This window comes from Saccoglossus kowalevskii, chromosome 5 (assembly GCF_978046115.1).
Source record: "Saccoglossus kowalevskii chromosome 5, keSacKowa6.1, whole genome shotgun sequence".
Classification (NCBI taxonomy): Eukaryota; Metazoa; Hemichordata; class Enteropneusta; family Harrimaniidae; genus Saccoglossus; species Saccoglossus kowalevskii.
The window spans coordinates 33,259,123-33,276,446 of record NC_140645.1 but is presented as its reverse complement, the minus strand read 5'-3'; the positions used below and the strand labels follow the sequence as shown (position 1 = coordinate 33,276,446).

The window sequence follows — 17,324 nt, the reverse complement described above, 5'->3', positions numbered from 1 at the left end:
TTAATGTCACTATTTTGATGCATATTCATTATGTTTTAATTTCACAAAATTGTCATGGAAACAATAAGTTTTATTGTTATTTTACATGTTCACATAGATATAATTTATCAAATTTTATTTGTCAGTGAAAATAGCAAAATTAAAACCCAGTGAATAATTAATGCATTTACAGTAAACATTGTAGCAAAGTTTAATTTATATTGTATGAGGAAATGAAACAAGTACACTTTACCTGGGTTTTTATTGGATGGCTGATATGACGAATTACTATCCTTCCTTTCGGGGACATACGGCAGCGGCGGTGACGCTGTGAAATGCCGAATGCCAATATCCATATCACTTTGACTTGCATACTCTGGAGGTACTTGCGGTGTTGACCTCGGCGTTGCATGCTCACTGTCGGTTCTCAAACCATGGGCGTTATCTAAAACCTGTGACAGTTCTTCCTGTGCAGAGGACGTTGTTCCTGATGACACAATACTGTGCCGATGCCTCTCTGTAGAAAACAAAAGTAACATTTAGTATATGTATTTTTCAAATTATCACTTAATCAGCATGGAGGCAATATATGGGTTAAACCATTGTGTCCAAGGAGGAAAATTATGTCAGAAATGCCTACCTTGCAAGGGTGTCCCCCTGTGTTTTATAAATGTTCCTGAAAGCTGCGGGACATATAAATCCTTCGGTCTTTTAGGAACAGGTGGTGATTCCAAGACATCGTCAAGACTGGCATATGTATGATTGTGTGGCGAAACTGTGCCACATGCAGCCAATTCGCCACCCGCTGCATAGCATGCTTCACGGAGATGCAGACCACTGCTTCCCTCGTCACTTCCTGAAGCATAAATACTTTCTTCTGAGTTTGGATTGGATGACTGAAACGTACTCAGAGTTATTGTTCCACTGGGTCTTGCGCGTGTCATTTCCGGTGAAGAGTCTGGCGATTCCTTTAACATTGGTGGAGCAGCGGCAGCACTTGCTAACAAACGATTCTCATCAAGTTGAACTGGGCTATACACCCAGGGACGAGAACGTTCAGCTTCTGGACGGCTATCAGAGGACTCACCCGATGGAGAATTGTTCAACGTGACCCCTGGCTGTGACAGGAATGGCTCCTGTTCTGATGTTGCCGTGGCAGCAGCAGCAGCAGCTTGACTAGGGGGATCAGTAAAGTTGCGCTTTAGACTATTCTGTCGACTGAAACCAGCAGCCCCACTAAAAGAAATTAAAAATTTGATTAAAATTTGATTAAGTGAAAGTAAAACAAGTTTGAACAAAATCCATATGTAAACAGCCAAGAAATGCTTGATTTTGATGATTTTTTAGCACAAAAATGGCCACCATTCTGCCATCTTGAATCAGATCGTGAAACAAATTGACGTGCATATGTATATTATCATGTATGATGTATGTGTGAAGTTTGATTATGATTCGTCTAGGCATTTCTAAGATACAGGTCCGGACGCACGCACGGAAGCACGGATGCACAAGGGTCAAAACATAAGTCCCGTTTTCAGACTGCATTCGAACGGAGACTAATAAAGTCACAAGAAATTTTGATCAGAAACTGAATGAAAAGAAAACAAAGCAAATCCTCACCTTTCACCTTGAGCGGCCAGAGCTGCTAAATTACTTATTTTTTTGGCATTCTTGGCTTTCCATCGCCTCCTACTTCTCCGATATCCCATAATAGTAACAATCAACGTGACAACTAATATGGTGATACCGCCAAAGATTGGTCCCATGATTCGTGGATCTTCATAGAACAACAAACCATTCTTATGAGCTTCTAGATGCACTATGATTGGTGGAATAGTACCTAGAAATTGATTGGATAATATATGGTCACATGATGGAAAACCTACAATCTAATTGGCTGAGTTCAAGTAAGTGTTAGGCACTTGTTTATAAAACACTTTTACATGAAATATGCGTGTTATCCTATTGGTTGAATATGGTCACATATAAACCACATATTTGGCTTCACCAATCACTTGATTTTAATATTACTCGGCAGTTGAATATATTTAACATTTTTTATTTTCTACTTTTCTCTAAATAAAGCATTATTATATTATTATATGATCTACAAATTTGAATAGAATGTAAAACATCACAATGATTGAAAAAAATAATAATCATGATATTACAATGAAATTTTTAAAATGGGAAAAATTATAATCAACACAGGAATACAGAAACCAAATATTGAAATGATACGATGTAGGACTATGATACCACATGAGGGCACTTCACCATAGTTTCCCCATTATTTCAATGGTAGTTGTGAAAGCTAGAAAGCCACACAATGGTACCACCCCAATTTGAAAAAAAAAAAAAAAAATACACAATACTGATTGGTCAGATAAACTAAAAGAAAACTTAATGAGGTATAACACTTAGTAGTGGAGACTTACTACCGTCATATTTAAGTGTAGCAACCGTGGACTCCATGGTGCTTGGTCCTGCTGCGTTGTATGCAGTCACTCGTATTATGTAGTGAGTGGCTGGTCTCAGATCATGGATCGTGAAATCGTCTGATGAAGGGACTTCATTTGCCACAAGATTCCAATCTGGTTGTCCGTTGAATTGGTACTGGATGGTGAATGATGTGATTTGGCAGCCACCACTTTGCCACGCTTTCAGGTAAACCGTGACAGATGTTGAGTTAACCTCTTTGACAAACTGGCTAGCATGGGGTGCAATAGGTGCTGAAAGGATAAGAAACTGTTGTGAATGTCCGTTGATTTGAATTGGATAAGTATATCATTATTTTTAATGTTTAATGATGTCATGATGTCACATAATATGTTTTGATTCCAATCAGTGATGTCATGATTTTAAAATTGAGTGATCAATCAGTGATGTCATGATATTAATAAGATGACATAATTTCCACCAGTGATGTCATGATATTAATAAGATGACATAATTTCAACAAGTGATATAATGATATTAATAAGATGATATAATTTCAACCAGTGATGTCATGATATTAATAAGATGACATAATTTCCACCAGTGATGTCATGATATTAATAAGATGACATAATTTCAACAAGTGATATAATGATATTAATAAGATGATATAATTTCAACCAGTGATGTCATGATATTAATAAGATGACATAATTTCAACAAGTGATATAATGATATTAATAAGATGATATAATTTCAACCAGTGATGTCATGATATTAATAAGATGACATAATTTCCACCAGTGATGTCATGATATTAATAAGATGACATAATTTCCACCAGTGATGTCATGATATTAATAAGATGATATAATTTCAACCAGTGATGTCACGATATTAATAAGATGACATAATTTCCACCAGTGATGTCATGATATTAATAAGATGACATAATTTCCACCAGTGATGTCATGATAATAATAAGATGACATAATTTCAACCAGTGATGTCATGATAATAATAAGATGATATAATTTCAACCAGTGATGTCATGATATTAATAAGATGACATAATTTCAACCAGTGATGTCATGATATTAATAAGATTACATAATTTCAACCAGTGATGTCATGATATTAATAAGATGACATAATTTCAACAAGTGATGTCATGTTATTAATAAAATGTCCAGTGATATAATATCAGCAAGTGATTAATCTTGTATTTTCATTTAGGGATGTTGTATTTCATGATGAATGAGATTTAATACCTGATCCTGCTGTTGTGGTTTCTATGATAGAACTGCTGTCTCCATCGCCAATCATATTAAAGGCAACTAAGTAGAATTTGTATGGTGTTCCACATATCAGATCCCCCAACCTGTAAGAGCGTTCTTTGGAATCAAGTATGACCCGTTCCCAGCTTCCATGATCTCTTTTATAATGAAGTCGAAATCCTGTAAATAATGTTGGGTATTAATTTAACAAATCTAGAATGTGTGTTTCGCTTCTATGTTATAGTGATAGTTATAGAGTAAACTTTAAAATTTATGAAAGCTGACAGGACCGATAAATAAAATATTAAGGAAACATTGTAGGTAATCGTGGTTATTGGTAATTCATTCAATATAACCAGATGTTTCAGACAAAGCATCCTTTCTCAATGATAGATATGAATAAATTCATAGCTATCAAAAGGAAACTTTGTCTAAAACGTCTGGTTTTATTGAATAAATACTAAAAACTACAATTACCTACAGCATTTCCTGTATGTCACAAAAGCGAAGACGCTTATTGTAGGATAACTGGAGAATTGTATAAAAAATGGGGCTTGCTATGGTAGAACAGCATGGACTGCTGAGTACTGGGTAGTCCTCTACAATAAAACTTCGGCTACAGAATGGAAATGTGGTGATGCATGCAGTGCATCTACATTATGATCAGGAAAAATCAATAACTAGGTATAAAATGGTGTGAAAATACATAACATTGATAAGAAGATTAAAAAAAATATATACTAGAGATATATGTTCACCTTTGATGGGGCTTCCTCCATTGCTACCGCTGGTCCAATTCAACTGTATAGAGGTGACGGTCGTCAGAGACACAGACAAACGTGGAGACTTTGGTGGAGCTGTAACGTAAATGAAAATGGATTAATATAGGTCATTGTCATAGCGATGACCTGAGAACCTTGCCACCATTTTGAAAAATAAAATAATGGGTGACTCCGTCAACAATGACAACTACAAATGGATTCTAACTTGTTGTGATCATGGCCAATGAAATTTGAACCTCTCACCAATCATGTAGATGGGAAATAAACAACAATAGTATGATGTATTATCTCACCTAAACACCTTATTTCTCATTTCTATAACCTTAATATATGTGTTCACAATTGAATTACAACACAGTTACTGTTTGTTAGTTTGTTACTGATTAGTGATGCGAGTGTAAATACCACACTCGTATATTATTTTATTTACACGCGAGTCTATCAAGTATATTTCCGTTCCTCGCATGCCGTACTTACATTCAACCTCTCTGCTCACTAGAGAAGTGCGTGAGTGCAACAGGCAAAATAAGGTAATAAATGCAACATGGTTAATTCATGCATAAGTAAATAAAAACAAGCAATTTTTTTGTCTTTGTCAACTGATCTCAACGATTCGGTTGCCATCATTACAAATCTCCTAACAGATTATACTTTTTTTTACATTTAATAAAATAGTATAAACAATTTTACTTTTACGAGACAATTTGGGGGGAATTTTTTTTATTTTTTGACTTGAGTGTTTATAAAAGTCACATGTGGTAACCTTTGTCTTCATGAACCTCTATATATGAACAGTGAATGGAAATGTTATAATTTAGTTCTGATGAAAGTCCATTCTTTCTTAATATTTTCACTACCACACTTTCTCGCCCAAATTATTCTGCACTTTTTTTCTTATAATTCTTCAATATTTTTTGGGAAATGAACCTAATTTTCAAGCCAACAGACAAAATTTGAGTCAATTTTCAGCTTTTACTTAAAATGATTGGCTATTTTTCTCTTCTGAAGGAAAGTGCAGACTATAAACAGTACTACTTTGTGATTTAGTGATGAAATAAGGGAACTGGGGGTGAAAAGGTTAATAGAAACTTACTATTAACGAATGTGAACGTTTTAAACAATTTTGGTAGTTTGCCGAGCGAAAGGTCCCATCAAATAAATGACAAAAATGAAATAAAAATCAGGGGTACCTGAACTTGTTTCTATGGAAATGATGAATTTGAGATTCTACATCATGGTACTGTTTATCTTTATAGCCATTTTGGAATTAACAGAACGCTCTATAACATAATTTAGTTTTTCTTTTGAATTTGAAACAACCAAATAAATTTTCGCATATTTTTAGGAAATATCTGCCCCTGAATTGTGGTAACCAAGAAAATCTTTAATATATAATATAAAAATCAGTTGTATGTTTTATTCAGTCAAACTGTAATAAATTGCAACCAAATCTATGAGATCAATTTCTATATGCAAATAGAGTCCAGTGGTTAATATATTCATTGTATTCAATCCCTCTATCCCATAATAGGCCTCATACATGACCTCTAAAGGTCACACATCCTGGCACTTTCTGCTCACATTTTTTTTGCCCCAATGAAAAGTACCAGGATGTTTGACCTTTAGGGGTTATGCAACATTTTAATTCTCTATGACTCAGAAGAAGATAGACTATCCATTCTCAGAAAGTGAGTAAGTTTACTGCAACGACCTTTTCACCATCATTAGTTGTATTTGTTGTTTCAAGCTCATGCAGATCATCTACATGTTCATCTCAAGGTCAAGTACAACAATTAAGTACATCATACAGTGCAGATATAAAGTATCAATTCCTCTCAATAAAATTTTACTAAGTTCAAGTACAAACAAAATTTATTGTGTGCATGGAAATATACCACATCTAAATTTTGTTAAAAACATGTTAACTTTAAAGTAAAGTAGGCCCTCTATGGCAAAATTGAAAAACTCAACCTCAAAACCTTGAAAATTAGTAAATAAAATCACTTGTCATTTGCCATATTCTGAAAATATAAAATTGTCCAAATAGCCCGAGAGAATACAGCTTCATACGTAATCAAACTGCAACTCGTTACTTTCAAAATAGGCAAATTAAAATCCAATTGTTCGATTTTTATTTCAGACAAATTATATCTACACTGTTTACAAAATGTAATACACAGTAATTCAAAAAATATAAACTATGTTTATAAGCTGGCTTGAGCATGATGATTTCAATATACAGTTAAATGCTGCCATCTACAGTCAGGTTGAAGAAATCTTTTTTTTTTCTTTGGATGCAAGATTACAATGAATACATTGTCAGCAGTAATAATTAGTGTTAGTTAGTAATAGTTAGTAATGGTTAGTAAATCATTCCAGCAGCGTGTAAACAGAAATCCGTGGATGGCTTGCAGAAGAAAGTTGTTAGTAGCATGTGATAGATGATAGACATATGCACTGTCACTTGCACAGACATATTTGTGCTAGACAACTTCTTTCATTGAAACACACACATTTGTGCAAACAAATATTATAAGTATTTATCTAAAGTGTGTTATTTTCCCATAGCTGTATGTGATGAACAAAATTATCCAATCAATAAAAAGCACTGAACATATAATCAATCATAATTCATATGTTCTAGGTAACCTTAATATATCCTAGCAACAATGATGCTGTTGCCATAGTAATACACTCATTCATCTAAATCCCCATCTAAAGTGACACAGTGTTCAGCCTCTTGTAAATTGTGTAAATTTTCAACCAAATTTTGACCAAATTAGTCGCAATTGGCAATTTCTAACACAGTTCTCCCACCATTCATGAAATCAGAATCCAATCTCTCTAACTACGTTGCAAGTCTAGAGCTGAGTCGAAACATATATACAAGGCAGAATTCATTACATTGAAAATAACCTGTTAACAAACAAGCTGCTCGCTGATTGCTCGGACTGTAGGATGCACTCTTGTACTTAAGCACACCATCATAATCATGGAGATTTGAAAATCATATTCATATTGTACCAAGTATGATTTTAAGAACATATTGCCAGTTGAGAATTTCATTTGATCCTATATATAAATTACACTAATTGAACCAATCAAACAAAAAATGACATTCAAATATGTGAACACTTTTATCCTGGTAAATAATGAATGTTTTGTATGAATTATAACTTAGTTCTTATCTTACCTTGTACTTTGAGTTGGACCAGTATTTCATCGGTACCCCAGTGATTATGAGCGCGACACGTATAGTTTCCAGCATCAAGTGGTTGGGCTCCTGTGATGTAAAGTGATCCATTCTGATACAACTGTAAATGATCAGTCGGCTCAATAGCGGTGGTAAGCCTAGATGAAAATAACATTTCAGTAGAGGTGGATCATTGTTTGTTTGGCCACAAATCATGAAATATTGGAGCACTGAAACTGCACTGAAGAATGTGGTGCCTAATCACTAAACCAAGATTTTTAATATTGTAATCACTTAAGGGTTTTCTAAATTCGATTTTATGATTCTTTTGGATAAGGTTTCCAAAATGAATGTTCATTAGAAAAATTTGAATCAAAGGATACTTGGAAATGTTTATAATCAGTTGTAAGATGGTAGCTGTCATATATAACCAAACACAAAATTTACTTTTAATCATAGTAACCAATGACTCAAAATCACCATTTTCATGGATGTTTCTTTTTTTGTCGAAAAAGTCTGTAGGCAACCATATGGTTTCACAGTACACGTACTATGCATCTTCAAAGAAAGCGGGTCTTGCCTCAAACTGAAGAACGTTAAACTATGTATATATCCACTGAATTTTAAAATAAGAGGTGCATTCACTTCACATGATTCATTGTAATTGAACACCTACCTATTTCTTCTCCATTCAACTGTTGGAATCGGGTCTCCCACGGCAACACAAGGGATTTCCACATCTTGTTTCCATGGCGTTGTCAGGATCAACGGGAAAGATGCGATCCTAGCAGCAACTGAGAGTAATGAAAGGAGAATTCATGAATTCTAAAATGTACCAAAAAATAACTTTTAGTTGATGTATGAAGAGATGAAATGAAAAGACACAGTTTGGTGAATCTTACCTCTCTGAAGGAGTATCTCCGTCACAATCCTTGAGGGTATCCCCTCCCCAACGATCGTTGATGCAGTGACCCAGAAGTCATATTCATAGTTCGTTTGGAGATTAGTTATTGTATGGTACAGTGTCACAGGAGGTGGCGCCAGGACGAGTTCTTCAGTCATCTGAGTAAAAAAGTAAGTCTATAATACATTTTCAATGCAGCAATAGAGGCGTAAATGTAAATCAACCAAGATGCGAGGAGTTGTTCGTCCATTACAGTCTGGGTAGTAAATTAACCCCCGGTACTTGGCAAAGTCTGATATAAAGGATAGATTGTAGATCAACTAGTCTAATTTTAATTCAAATGTAGTCAATTAGTTGAGTTAGGGATTGCAACGTGCATTTGTGAGTAAAGTATTAGGGTATACAGGGTTTTGTTATCAGAAGATGATACCTGCATACAAATGTATAATGACCCATTATAACATGCACATGCAATATTTCTGACATTCAGAATAAAAAACAATTTTTAAATATTTACATATTTGGCAACATACTACATGTAGTATACTTTATGTTAATATGCTATTTAAAATGCTTTAACACATAATTTGCTGAAAACTTTCATGGATAGTGTTTAATTAATTGTGTGCAGAAAGGTAACGTTTGGGATGATTTGTTTTGGAACTTCTAGGTATTGACACACACATGGATGTACAATGACATAAGTACAGAAAACATATTATGGTATACCTCCAGTAAGAATATGAAAGATAAACTGGAGGATAAATCACGAATTAACATACCTCAGTGTTACCTTCCTTGTAGCGAGTGTAGACAGTATATTTTGTGATTATTCCATTTGGATAGAGGGGTGGCAGCCAGGAGAGCATCACACTGGTAGGAGACTGTGAGTGTGCTTTCACGTCGGCAGGTTCCTCAGGAACTACAGAGATAAAGTTCATTAGTATACAATAATCATTATTCATAAATAAACCCCTGGCTAGTCTTTCCCAGGGTTCTCTGAATAAAATAACAATGACACTCGGAGACACTTAAAGTCAGAATATAAATTCACCTCATTAAGGGAAGCTATCAACCCTGCATGAAGAATGGACTTTCTCATGTCCAGACATTTTCTAATTACAAAAAACAGTAAGTCCTATTCCAAATTACTGACTATATTTTGTTCATTACTTGAAAATTGCTACTAATGATTTATTCATATTTATTCAAATCACTATAGCTGGTGTCATGGCAACAATTTTATATATAAACATACCATCTTGCTGCGTTCTAATGAAGATCGGTTCACTCCGTACTCCTTCCCCCATTCTGGTGTACGCAAGTACAGTGATACTGTAATTACGAAACTTCTGCAGGCCATAAATGTTAGCTCGCAGGGCTTTTGTCTCTTGCGTATGTGTTTGAGTCTCATCCTCGTCATTCGTTACTGGTTTGTAGATGACCCAGTAACCTTGGAGTATTCCATTCAGTGACTGTAGGGGTGGTGGTCCCCACACCAACATGATGCTGGTAGAACTGAGTGCAGTCGCTTGTACCATCTGTGGTGGCTGGCTTGGAACTATCAAATAATGATAAATATTAAAACAATTTAATTGTTTATAAAAAAACATAATATATGTTGTAAATGTTCAACTAAAACTACTACCTGAGTTTAATCATTAGACACAAAAAAAAATGTTTTATTTTGTCATTATTTTGTTTTTTCTTTCAGTTTAATTTTTTACAATATTTCGGCAGAATAGCCTATTACCATAGCAACCTACCATCCTCCAATGTCAGAATTACTTGTGGTGGTGAGGCTGGTCCTGCACCTCTATTATTGAATGACTGGATGACAATGCTGTATTTGGTGAATTTCTTCAGCTTTCGTAGCGTGTATGTTTCTATATTTCGTGTTTCCACGTTCACTGTGCTATACAGATAAGGATCGGTGGTATTGAATTCCTTATACCCAATGTAGTATCCCTGTAGTATGCCATTCTGTAAATCTGCCCGTGGTTGCTAGACAATAAAAACATATAAAATGCGTCAATTCGTGATGCATAAATAACAAAATAGGCGTTTTTGAATTTTCTCGTCGATTCAAAACGGACATACTGTAAAATACTTTATTTTAGCTTAATTCAATTTTTGCTGAAAAGACTTTTTGTGTGTTTTTCATGGAATTTAATTTCACTGATTTTTGGTGAGTTGAGTGTCAAATATAGAAAAACAGGTATATTCACTGCATTTTATTTTCACTGAAACACTCCTTCAGCAAAAATAGCGAAAATTAATTCCAAGCAAAAATAAAGTATTCTACAGTATATAAGCTTTACATTGCCTCATAGTTTAATTAGGATTTGAACATTGCAATTAATTTTTCCTGGTTTGTCGCAAATAAAATAACTCTAAGTTAGGTAGTGACATTTTTGGGACTATTTCATACGTCAGGATACATACATTTGTAATTTTGTAATGGTGTTTATATACCACCTGATCACAGTGTATTTACAAAAAATAGTGCAGTTGAAAAAGCTGAAAATGGTGGAACAAGCAATTTAGAATCGCAAAAACTCTCTGGTTTCTTCGATGTTCTATGTGTTCCTGAGTCAACATATCACAGCAATATTTTAATATTGTCTTTATCATTAAATAGACCAAGCACTCACCCGCCAACGTAGCAGGACTGTCTGAGATCCTGTAGCCTCCAGTTCAATATTTAACGGAGGTCCAGTGGGAGCTACAGAAAAATAATATGTGGTATTTAACCCATGATGCATTTCAGCTCCCAAGACAGGAAGTCAAATGACCTGTCGTGATAAGCAGGGTTCAAAATACTTGGATGGATGCATGTATAGACCTGTATAGTATTTGGGGGAATTCAAGTCAGCCTATACTGTTGTTTTTCAGTCTTGCCAACATTTCTATTTTTTTTTTATTATTATTCACATTATTGGGTAATCTATGACTATTTTTTAAAAATGAAATGCGTAAATTTGTTTAAAAAAGTACTAATCATCAAGGGAATATGTTATGTGAAATATTCACTAATTTAATTACCTTATAAAGAAAGAACATAATTTGCATAATTGTTTAATTGTTTGCTATTTGTGATCTCTAATTCAATTTCCCAATGTAGGATGTGGGCTTCATTGATAAAACCGGTTACCGTGTCAACATATTATAAAATGGCAAATAGAATTAAATGAAGTAACCTGTACAGGGACGTGCCAATAATTATTAAAGTGTGCCTGAAATCAAAGAGCACATCACAAAAAAAAAATCAAATTAATTTGCTCTCTGTCCGGGTAAAATATTCAATTCATAAATGAGTATAAATCACAAATTTGACGTAATATGTTTGAAAATTACCAATACAGATGCCAAAGTGGTCTCAAAGCTGCACAATATTTTATTGCATTTTGTTTTCAATAATTGCTGGTATTTTTAGCTCATTTTCAATTTTCAATCATGTTTTATGTCATAAGCAATGCTGGATTAATTTGAAGCTGATCAATATAGGGTATATAATCCACAAAATTAATTTCTACCAGTTTAATTTTCTTCTCAAAAGGCATTTAATGAAAAAAAAATGAGACTATAGTCGTCATGAATGTGAACAGTGTCATTATTTAAAGTGAAGTACTCACCCTCTTCTAGTGTAGTGAAAATCGTATCTTGACTTGGCTGACTGACACCGATAGCGTTAAAGGCATAAATGCGTATGTTATATGTGTAATACGGATGAAGCCCCTCTATGGAGTACGTTGTTTGGTTGAATTCAGCACGTGCATTTGGCAGCCCACCCTGCCACGCATCAGAATCGTTCTTATATTCCAGTGTGAAACCAGTCAGTGGACTGTTGCCGTCAAATTCAGGTTTCCAGCTCACGATGACGGAGCGGCTTGATCGACTGATAATCGTCAAATTGCTAGGTGTTTCTGGTGATTCTAGAAGCAAGAATACCAACATTATCAAAGACTGCTTTAACATTGTAATAAAACTAATATTCACAATTTACGTGAATCAGGAATAAAATGATTATGGTTCTTCTATTTTTTCGGTTTGTGCTTACCAACATCAAGTACTATGCAATATATATGTAGGTAGTTCAAAACATTGCTCATGGTGAGAATTTTATAACTTTATCACGCCTAGAAACTTTAAATCCTGACCATGACATGATTTTGACAATTGTTTGTAAAAAAAAAAATGCGTACCTTGTATTATCAGCTCTATCGTCTTAACATCCGTACCATAAGGATTTTCGGCATTACACGTATAATTCCCACTGTTTTCTCTTCTGGTTTCATAGACCTCAAGAGTCGACTGGGTATGTTGATTATCAATATGTCTAGTTTGAATTGAATAGAATGTTGTTGCTAATCGCGTGTACAGAACGCCATCTTTCTTCCAGTCAATCGTCATAGTTTGGTGACCCTTTGCAACACACGTCATCGCCACAGTCTCACTCTTCCTAACCATAATGGTCTCTTGCTGTGTCTCGAAATAAGCTGGAACTAAAAAAAAAAAAAAAAAATCGCGCTTTTAAACCATAATATTTATCATCAAAAAGTTGATAAAAGTTTTTTTTATTAGATTTGTTAAATAAAATAGTAAAATGTTACTGTCCAAACTTGATTACAATTAATCCAAGTGGGTACTCAAACCAAAAATTACACAGAAAATCTGCCCTATTAAATAGCATAGTATCTGCCAAGCATTGGAAATATGGACCATACCATTTGACTTAGGGGTGATACTTACTATATACAGTGAGCTTGGCAGTTTTACTGTCTGATCCAACATCGCTGCTAATATGACACAGATAATAACCGTCGTCCACTTCTCCTGCCAGATTTATTGTTAAACTACCTCTTTCCTCTATCTTGTATCGTGGGTCTGGCGGCAGTGGGATAAAATTGGACGGCCCTGGACCTGAAATAAAATAACCACGATATGTGAAACACTTTCATTTCACAATTTAACTGGAAAGCCTCCGAAAGGGAGTCACAGCGGAGAAATTTCCAGTGTCGCCTTTCACAAAACAATTTGCATAATTCTGTTCATATTTCTTAAAATATTTTGGTCAAATAATGTGGCATTTGAAATAATAGACAAAAATATGCATAAATATTCAAAAATTAATTCGTGAATCTTTCAGAAGATAAAGCGTTTACTAGGAATACAAGTACAGTACAGCCTGTGCGTGTGTGCGTAACTTAACGCTCAAACTTACAATTATTCAAAGTGAATATTATTGTCATCAATAATTTCAACTTTTAGATATTCTACTTTGTTACTAATACGAGACAAATTAAGGTAAATTGCTAAGTACAATTTAGATATCCTCGGGGCGGACATCCGGGCATTTTCTACCGCCTGGCAATCCTCGCGATGAAAACAAAGACCAAAAACTCACAGAAAACGGTACTTTGCGATGGCTGTTGAGAGTCCCCTGAACAGTGTAACAAGATTAGCCCTACGTGTGTAACATATATGAATTTGGTTGTTCAGGATTACTTCAAAATTTTTACCGGCTCCACCGGCGTTCCACACAGCGCGCACAAAGCCCGTAGAAATACGTGGTACAGTGGTGCGCGTCTTAGCAACGTAGAACGTCTGTGACGTAGCTCCGCCCTCGAAGATATGGTGGTTTTAAAAAAGTTAAATTAACTTCAAGCCATCTTAATATGAGCTAAATTTTAAATTACGATCAGACTTCACTGTAAGACTGAAATATTCTCTGTTTATACTTTTTTTTAGTGAAATGCTTGATATGATTACCAGAAGTGTTTCAAGTTTGCTTTACAAGTTAATTAAGAAAAGACGAGAAGTTATTAAATTAATTTTGGGTAGATTTCTTCTAGTTTACACATGATTCAGTTCAAACTTGTTTTACTGCATATACATCATCAGTGCATCAGCAGTAATAGTGCACAATCTCATGGAAGAACTCCTTCAGAAAAAAAATGCAGTAAAAGTACATCTTTATCTTTACTCGTACATGTATGTGCCTCTGTTAGGAGACTTAAGTATTCAATTGATGTAGTTGTCGACACAATTGATGTAGTTGTCGACAATGTTGCTGTCTCCATGGTTACAATGTTAACACAATGAATCCCATAGCATCACAGAGTAGCAAAGAGCATATGGAGGAGATAGATTTATTTCTCTGGGCAGTATTGTGAACATACTGACGATGTTACAGATGATGGAGAAGAGATGGCAGATGATGCAGATTTGTTAAACACATTGTGGACAACAGCAACGTAATACACGTTGACGTGCCCCATAGTCAGTGACAAAGTAAAGATTTTACTTACCCAAGGCTTTTTTCCACTGAATTATGGGAGTTGGGGTACCAGCTGCTGAACAAGGTATGGTAACCGAATAATCAACCACTACTGAGGAATCTTGGGGAATATCATCAAATCGTGGTGGAACTACCATGAAGAAAACAATAAATAATTAATGAATACAAAATTAGAGTTGTTTTTTAATTGTTTTTTTAATTTTAATTTTAAAATAAATAACAGGTTTTTTTTTATTCACTTCTCAAACTTACCCAAGACAATTAATTCGCTGTTATAAGAGATACTAGCAGCATCGTTACTAACAACACAAGTATAGTTGCCCTGGTGAACCATCGAAACATCACTGATGGACAGTGTACTGCTAAAGCCGGTGTTTGTAATACTGATTCCGATACCAGGCGGTACCGGGTGACCATCTTTCTCCCAGGATATCGTAATAGGCATGTCCCCCTTGGACACCACGCACAGAACTTGAGTACGATCGCCCTGCCTCAGCATCGGTGGGAAATCAAACGGATCGATTTCTGGAGGAACTGTACAAGCAAGAAGATACAACTTAAATAGTTAGGTAAGTTTATTAGGCAAATTAGAGCCACTTAAAAAAAAAAAACGAATATTGCTCAGAAATACGAGAATTTTTTTGGTGTTGCCATGGAAACACTGTCGGTGCAGTTTTACGAAGGTTTCGCCAATAATTACCTTTAACAGTAATAAATACTTTTCGTCTGGTGCCTTGTCCTTGTGAGTTCCTCGCCGTACAAACGTACTCTCCTTCATCTCGACCTTTTTCAATGTTAGCGACGATCAACGTCCCGTTAGAGAACACTTCCTGTCGCAAGTTGGTAGGTAACGACTCCTCGTCTTTCCGCCATTCAATAACATCGAGGGGGTAACCGGCAACTCGACAGTGCATTACAAGATCTCTCCCTGCTACCGCTGTTATATTTGCCATCGGGCGAACGTAGGGCGTTCCTTAAAACAAAACAAAACAAAACATATGTAGCTGTGTTGTCGTAGATATAACTCGTTTGCGACATCATGTTAAATAAAAACAAAGAGGGCGCGCTTTTTAAATGAGTATTGATGAGTAGCAGACGACATGATTAATATAAATGACAAACACAGCAAAATTTACACTGACGTAAAACATTCTACAATACGCTCAGAAATGCATCGTTTATCTTTACATTTTTCTTTCGGTAACCAAATATCTCGGCTTTCTACATGCGGAGTGGGATGCAAAGTCTTATGTGTACTTCAAGTTCTGTAACACAATAATAACGGCTTTGGTTAATATAATACAGGGCCATTTTCTGTTCATCATAGTAGTGTAATTAAATGATTTATGGCACATTTGAGATTTCTATTCCAACGACATTTTATGCTGTCTATTTACCAATACATTACCGACTGAACGATAGCGTCGCCGAACAAGCCTGGGAGTAGACCCAACGACGGTGCGCGTGCATATCAAGTTGCAGCTGTATGTAAATTGTTCACCCCCGAACAATAGTTAAGGAACGAAATTCTCCAGAAAACCCTGGGTTTATTTTCTTTACTTTAGAACATTTTCTTTTATTGGAAGACCATGATTCCCTCCTTTGAGGTCATAAGTGGTAAAGTCGCGTGTCGGAATCGATCGACGTACTCATCGCTACTCGATTCCCAGGGGTAACAGCCGTCTTTGTGACTCGCTGTTTAAATAAAACTCGACTGCTTTCATATGAAGGGTTTACAGGAGAAGTACATGAAATACTCGATAGAACGCCTTGTAAGGCACCGAATTTGCGATTCCTCGCAGAATTGATACTATCTCCGCTGCATTAAAAACATTAAAAGCGCCAATGACGAAGGTCCGCATTCACATTTTAAGTTTCGTTGAAATATCAACAAAGAATAAAAGTTACCGGTCCCGGCAAAAAATATGAGTTTAAAGCGACAGATTGCCAGAGATAAGAACACCAAAACGCCGATTGTGCGGAAATAAATGAAACGTTTGTATTTTTGTTGCGTTAATCGATAGTGACTATTCAAGTATTTTTTAATAGGCTTCTATCAATGTGATTCCATCTGTTAGTTCTTTACTCCAATTTTAATGTTAGGCAAATTTACATCGAATTTAGGCGCGGTAATATAGTGGGAGAAATAAGGAGCGTCACACGGCAATCAAACTTCGTACATTTCATTTTAATTATTAGGACAACTTTCGAGCGAAATGAATCCAGTATAAAGTTTAGAATTCTCGCCGCGAACTCCCCTTGCTCTCACGTCAGGATGTTGTTCCCTTGGCGACGCTTCAAGGCGACCAGGTGCGGATGAAGCACGTATTGTATGAAAAGCCAAGTCATGTCTAATCACCATGCACGTATGGAATTTTAACACTTTTTTGAGGCGATGTTTGCGAACAACTCGCACGCCATCGTGGCTACCAAAGCAAGCTTTAAATAT

At 35.4% G+C, this 17,324-nt stretch overlaps 1 protein-coding gene across 1 annotated transcript in view; it reads right to left on the bottom strand.

The window, feature by feature from the left end:
• LOC100379086 (cell adhesion molecule DSCAM-like) overlaps positions 1–17,324 on the bottom strand; it is a 67,432-nt gene that overhangs the window by 5,696 nt on the left and 44,412 nt on the right. The window contains exons 8-26 of the mRNA XM_085498944.1: positions 15,576–15,848; positions 15,128–15,409; positions 14,886–15,005; positions 13,327–13,497; positions 12,780–13,079; positions 12,210–12,509; positions 11,229–11,299; positions 10,341–10,578; positions 9,833–10,135; positions 9,357–9,496; positions 8,573–8,732; positions 8,347–8,464; positions 7,671–7,828; positions 4,454–4,552; positions 3,690–3,875; positions 2,418–2,711; positions 1,600–1,819; positions 620–1,215; positions 233–496 (exon numbers count right to left, since the gene is read on the bottom strand). Coding sequence (XP_085355070.1) covers positions 233–496; positions 620–1,215; positions 1,600–1,819; positions 2,418–2,711; positions 3,690–3,875; positions 4,454–4,552; positions 7,671–7,828; positions 8,347–8,464; positions 8,573–8,732; positions 9,357–9,496; positions 9,833–10,135; positions 10,341–10,578; positions 11,229–11,299; positions 12,210–12,509; positions 12,780–13,079; positions 13,327–13,497; positions 14,886–15,005; positions 15,128–15,409; positions 15,576–15,848 — 4,293 coding nt within the window. The remainder of the gene's footprint in view (positions 1–232; positions 497–619; positions 1,216–1,599; positions 1,820–2,417; positions 2,712–3,689; positions 3,876–4,453; positions 4,553–7,670; positions 7,829–8,346; positions 8,465–8,572; positions 8,733–9,356; positions 9,497–9,832; positions 10,136–10,340; positions 10,579–11,228; positions 11,300–12,209; positions 12,510–12,779; positions 13,080–13,326; positions 13,498–14,885; positions 15,006–15,127; positions 15,410–15,575; positions 15,849–17,324) is intronic.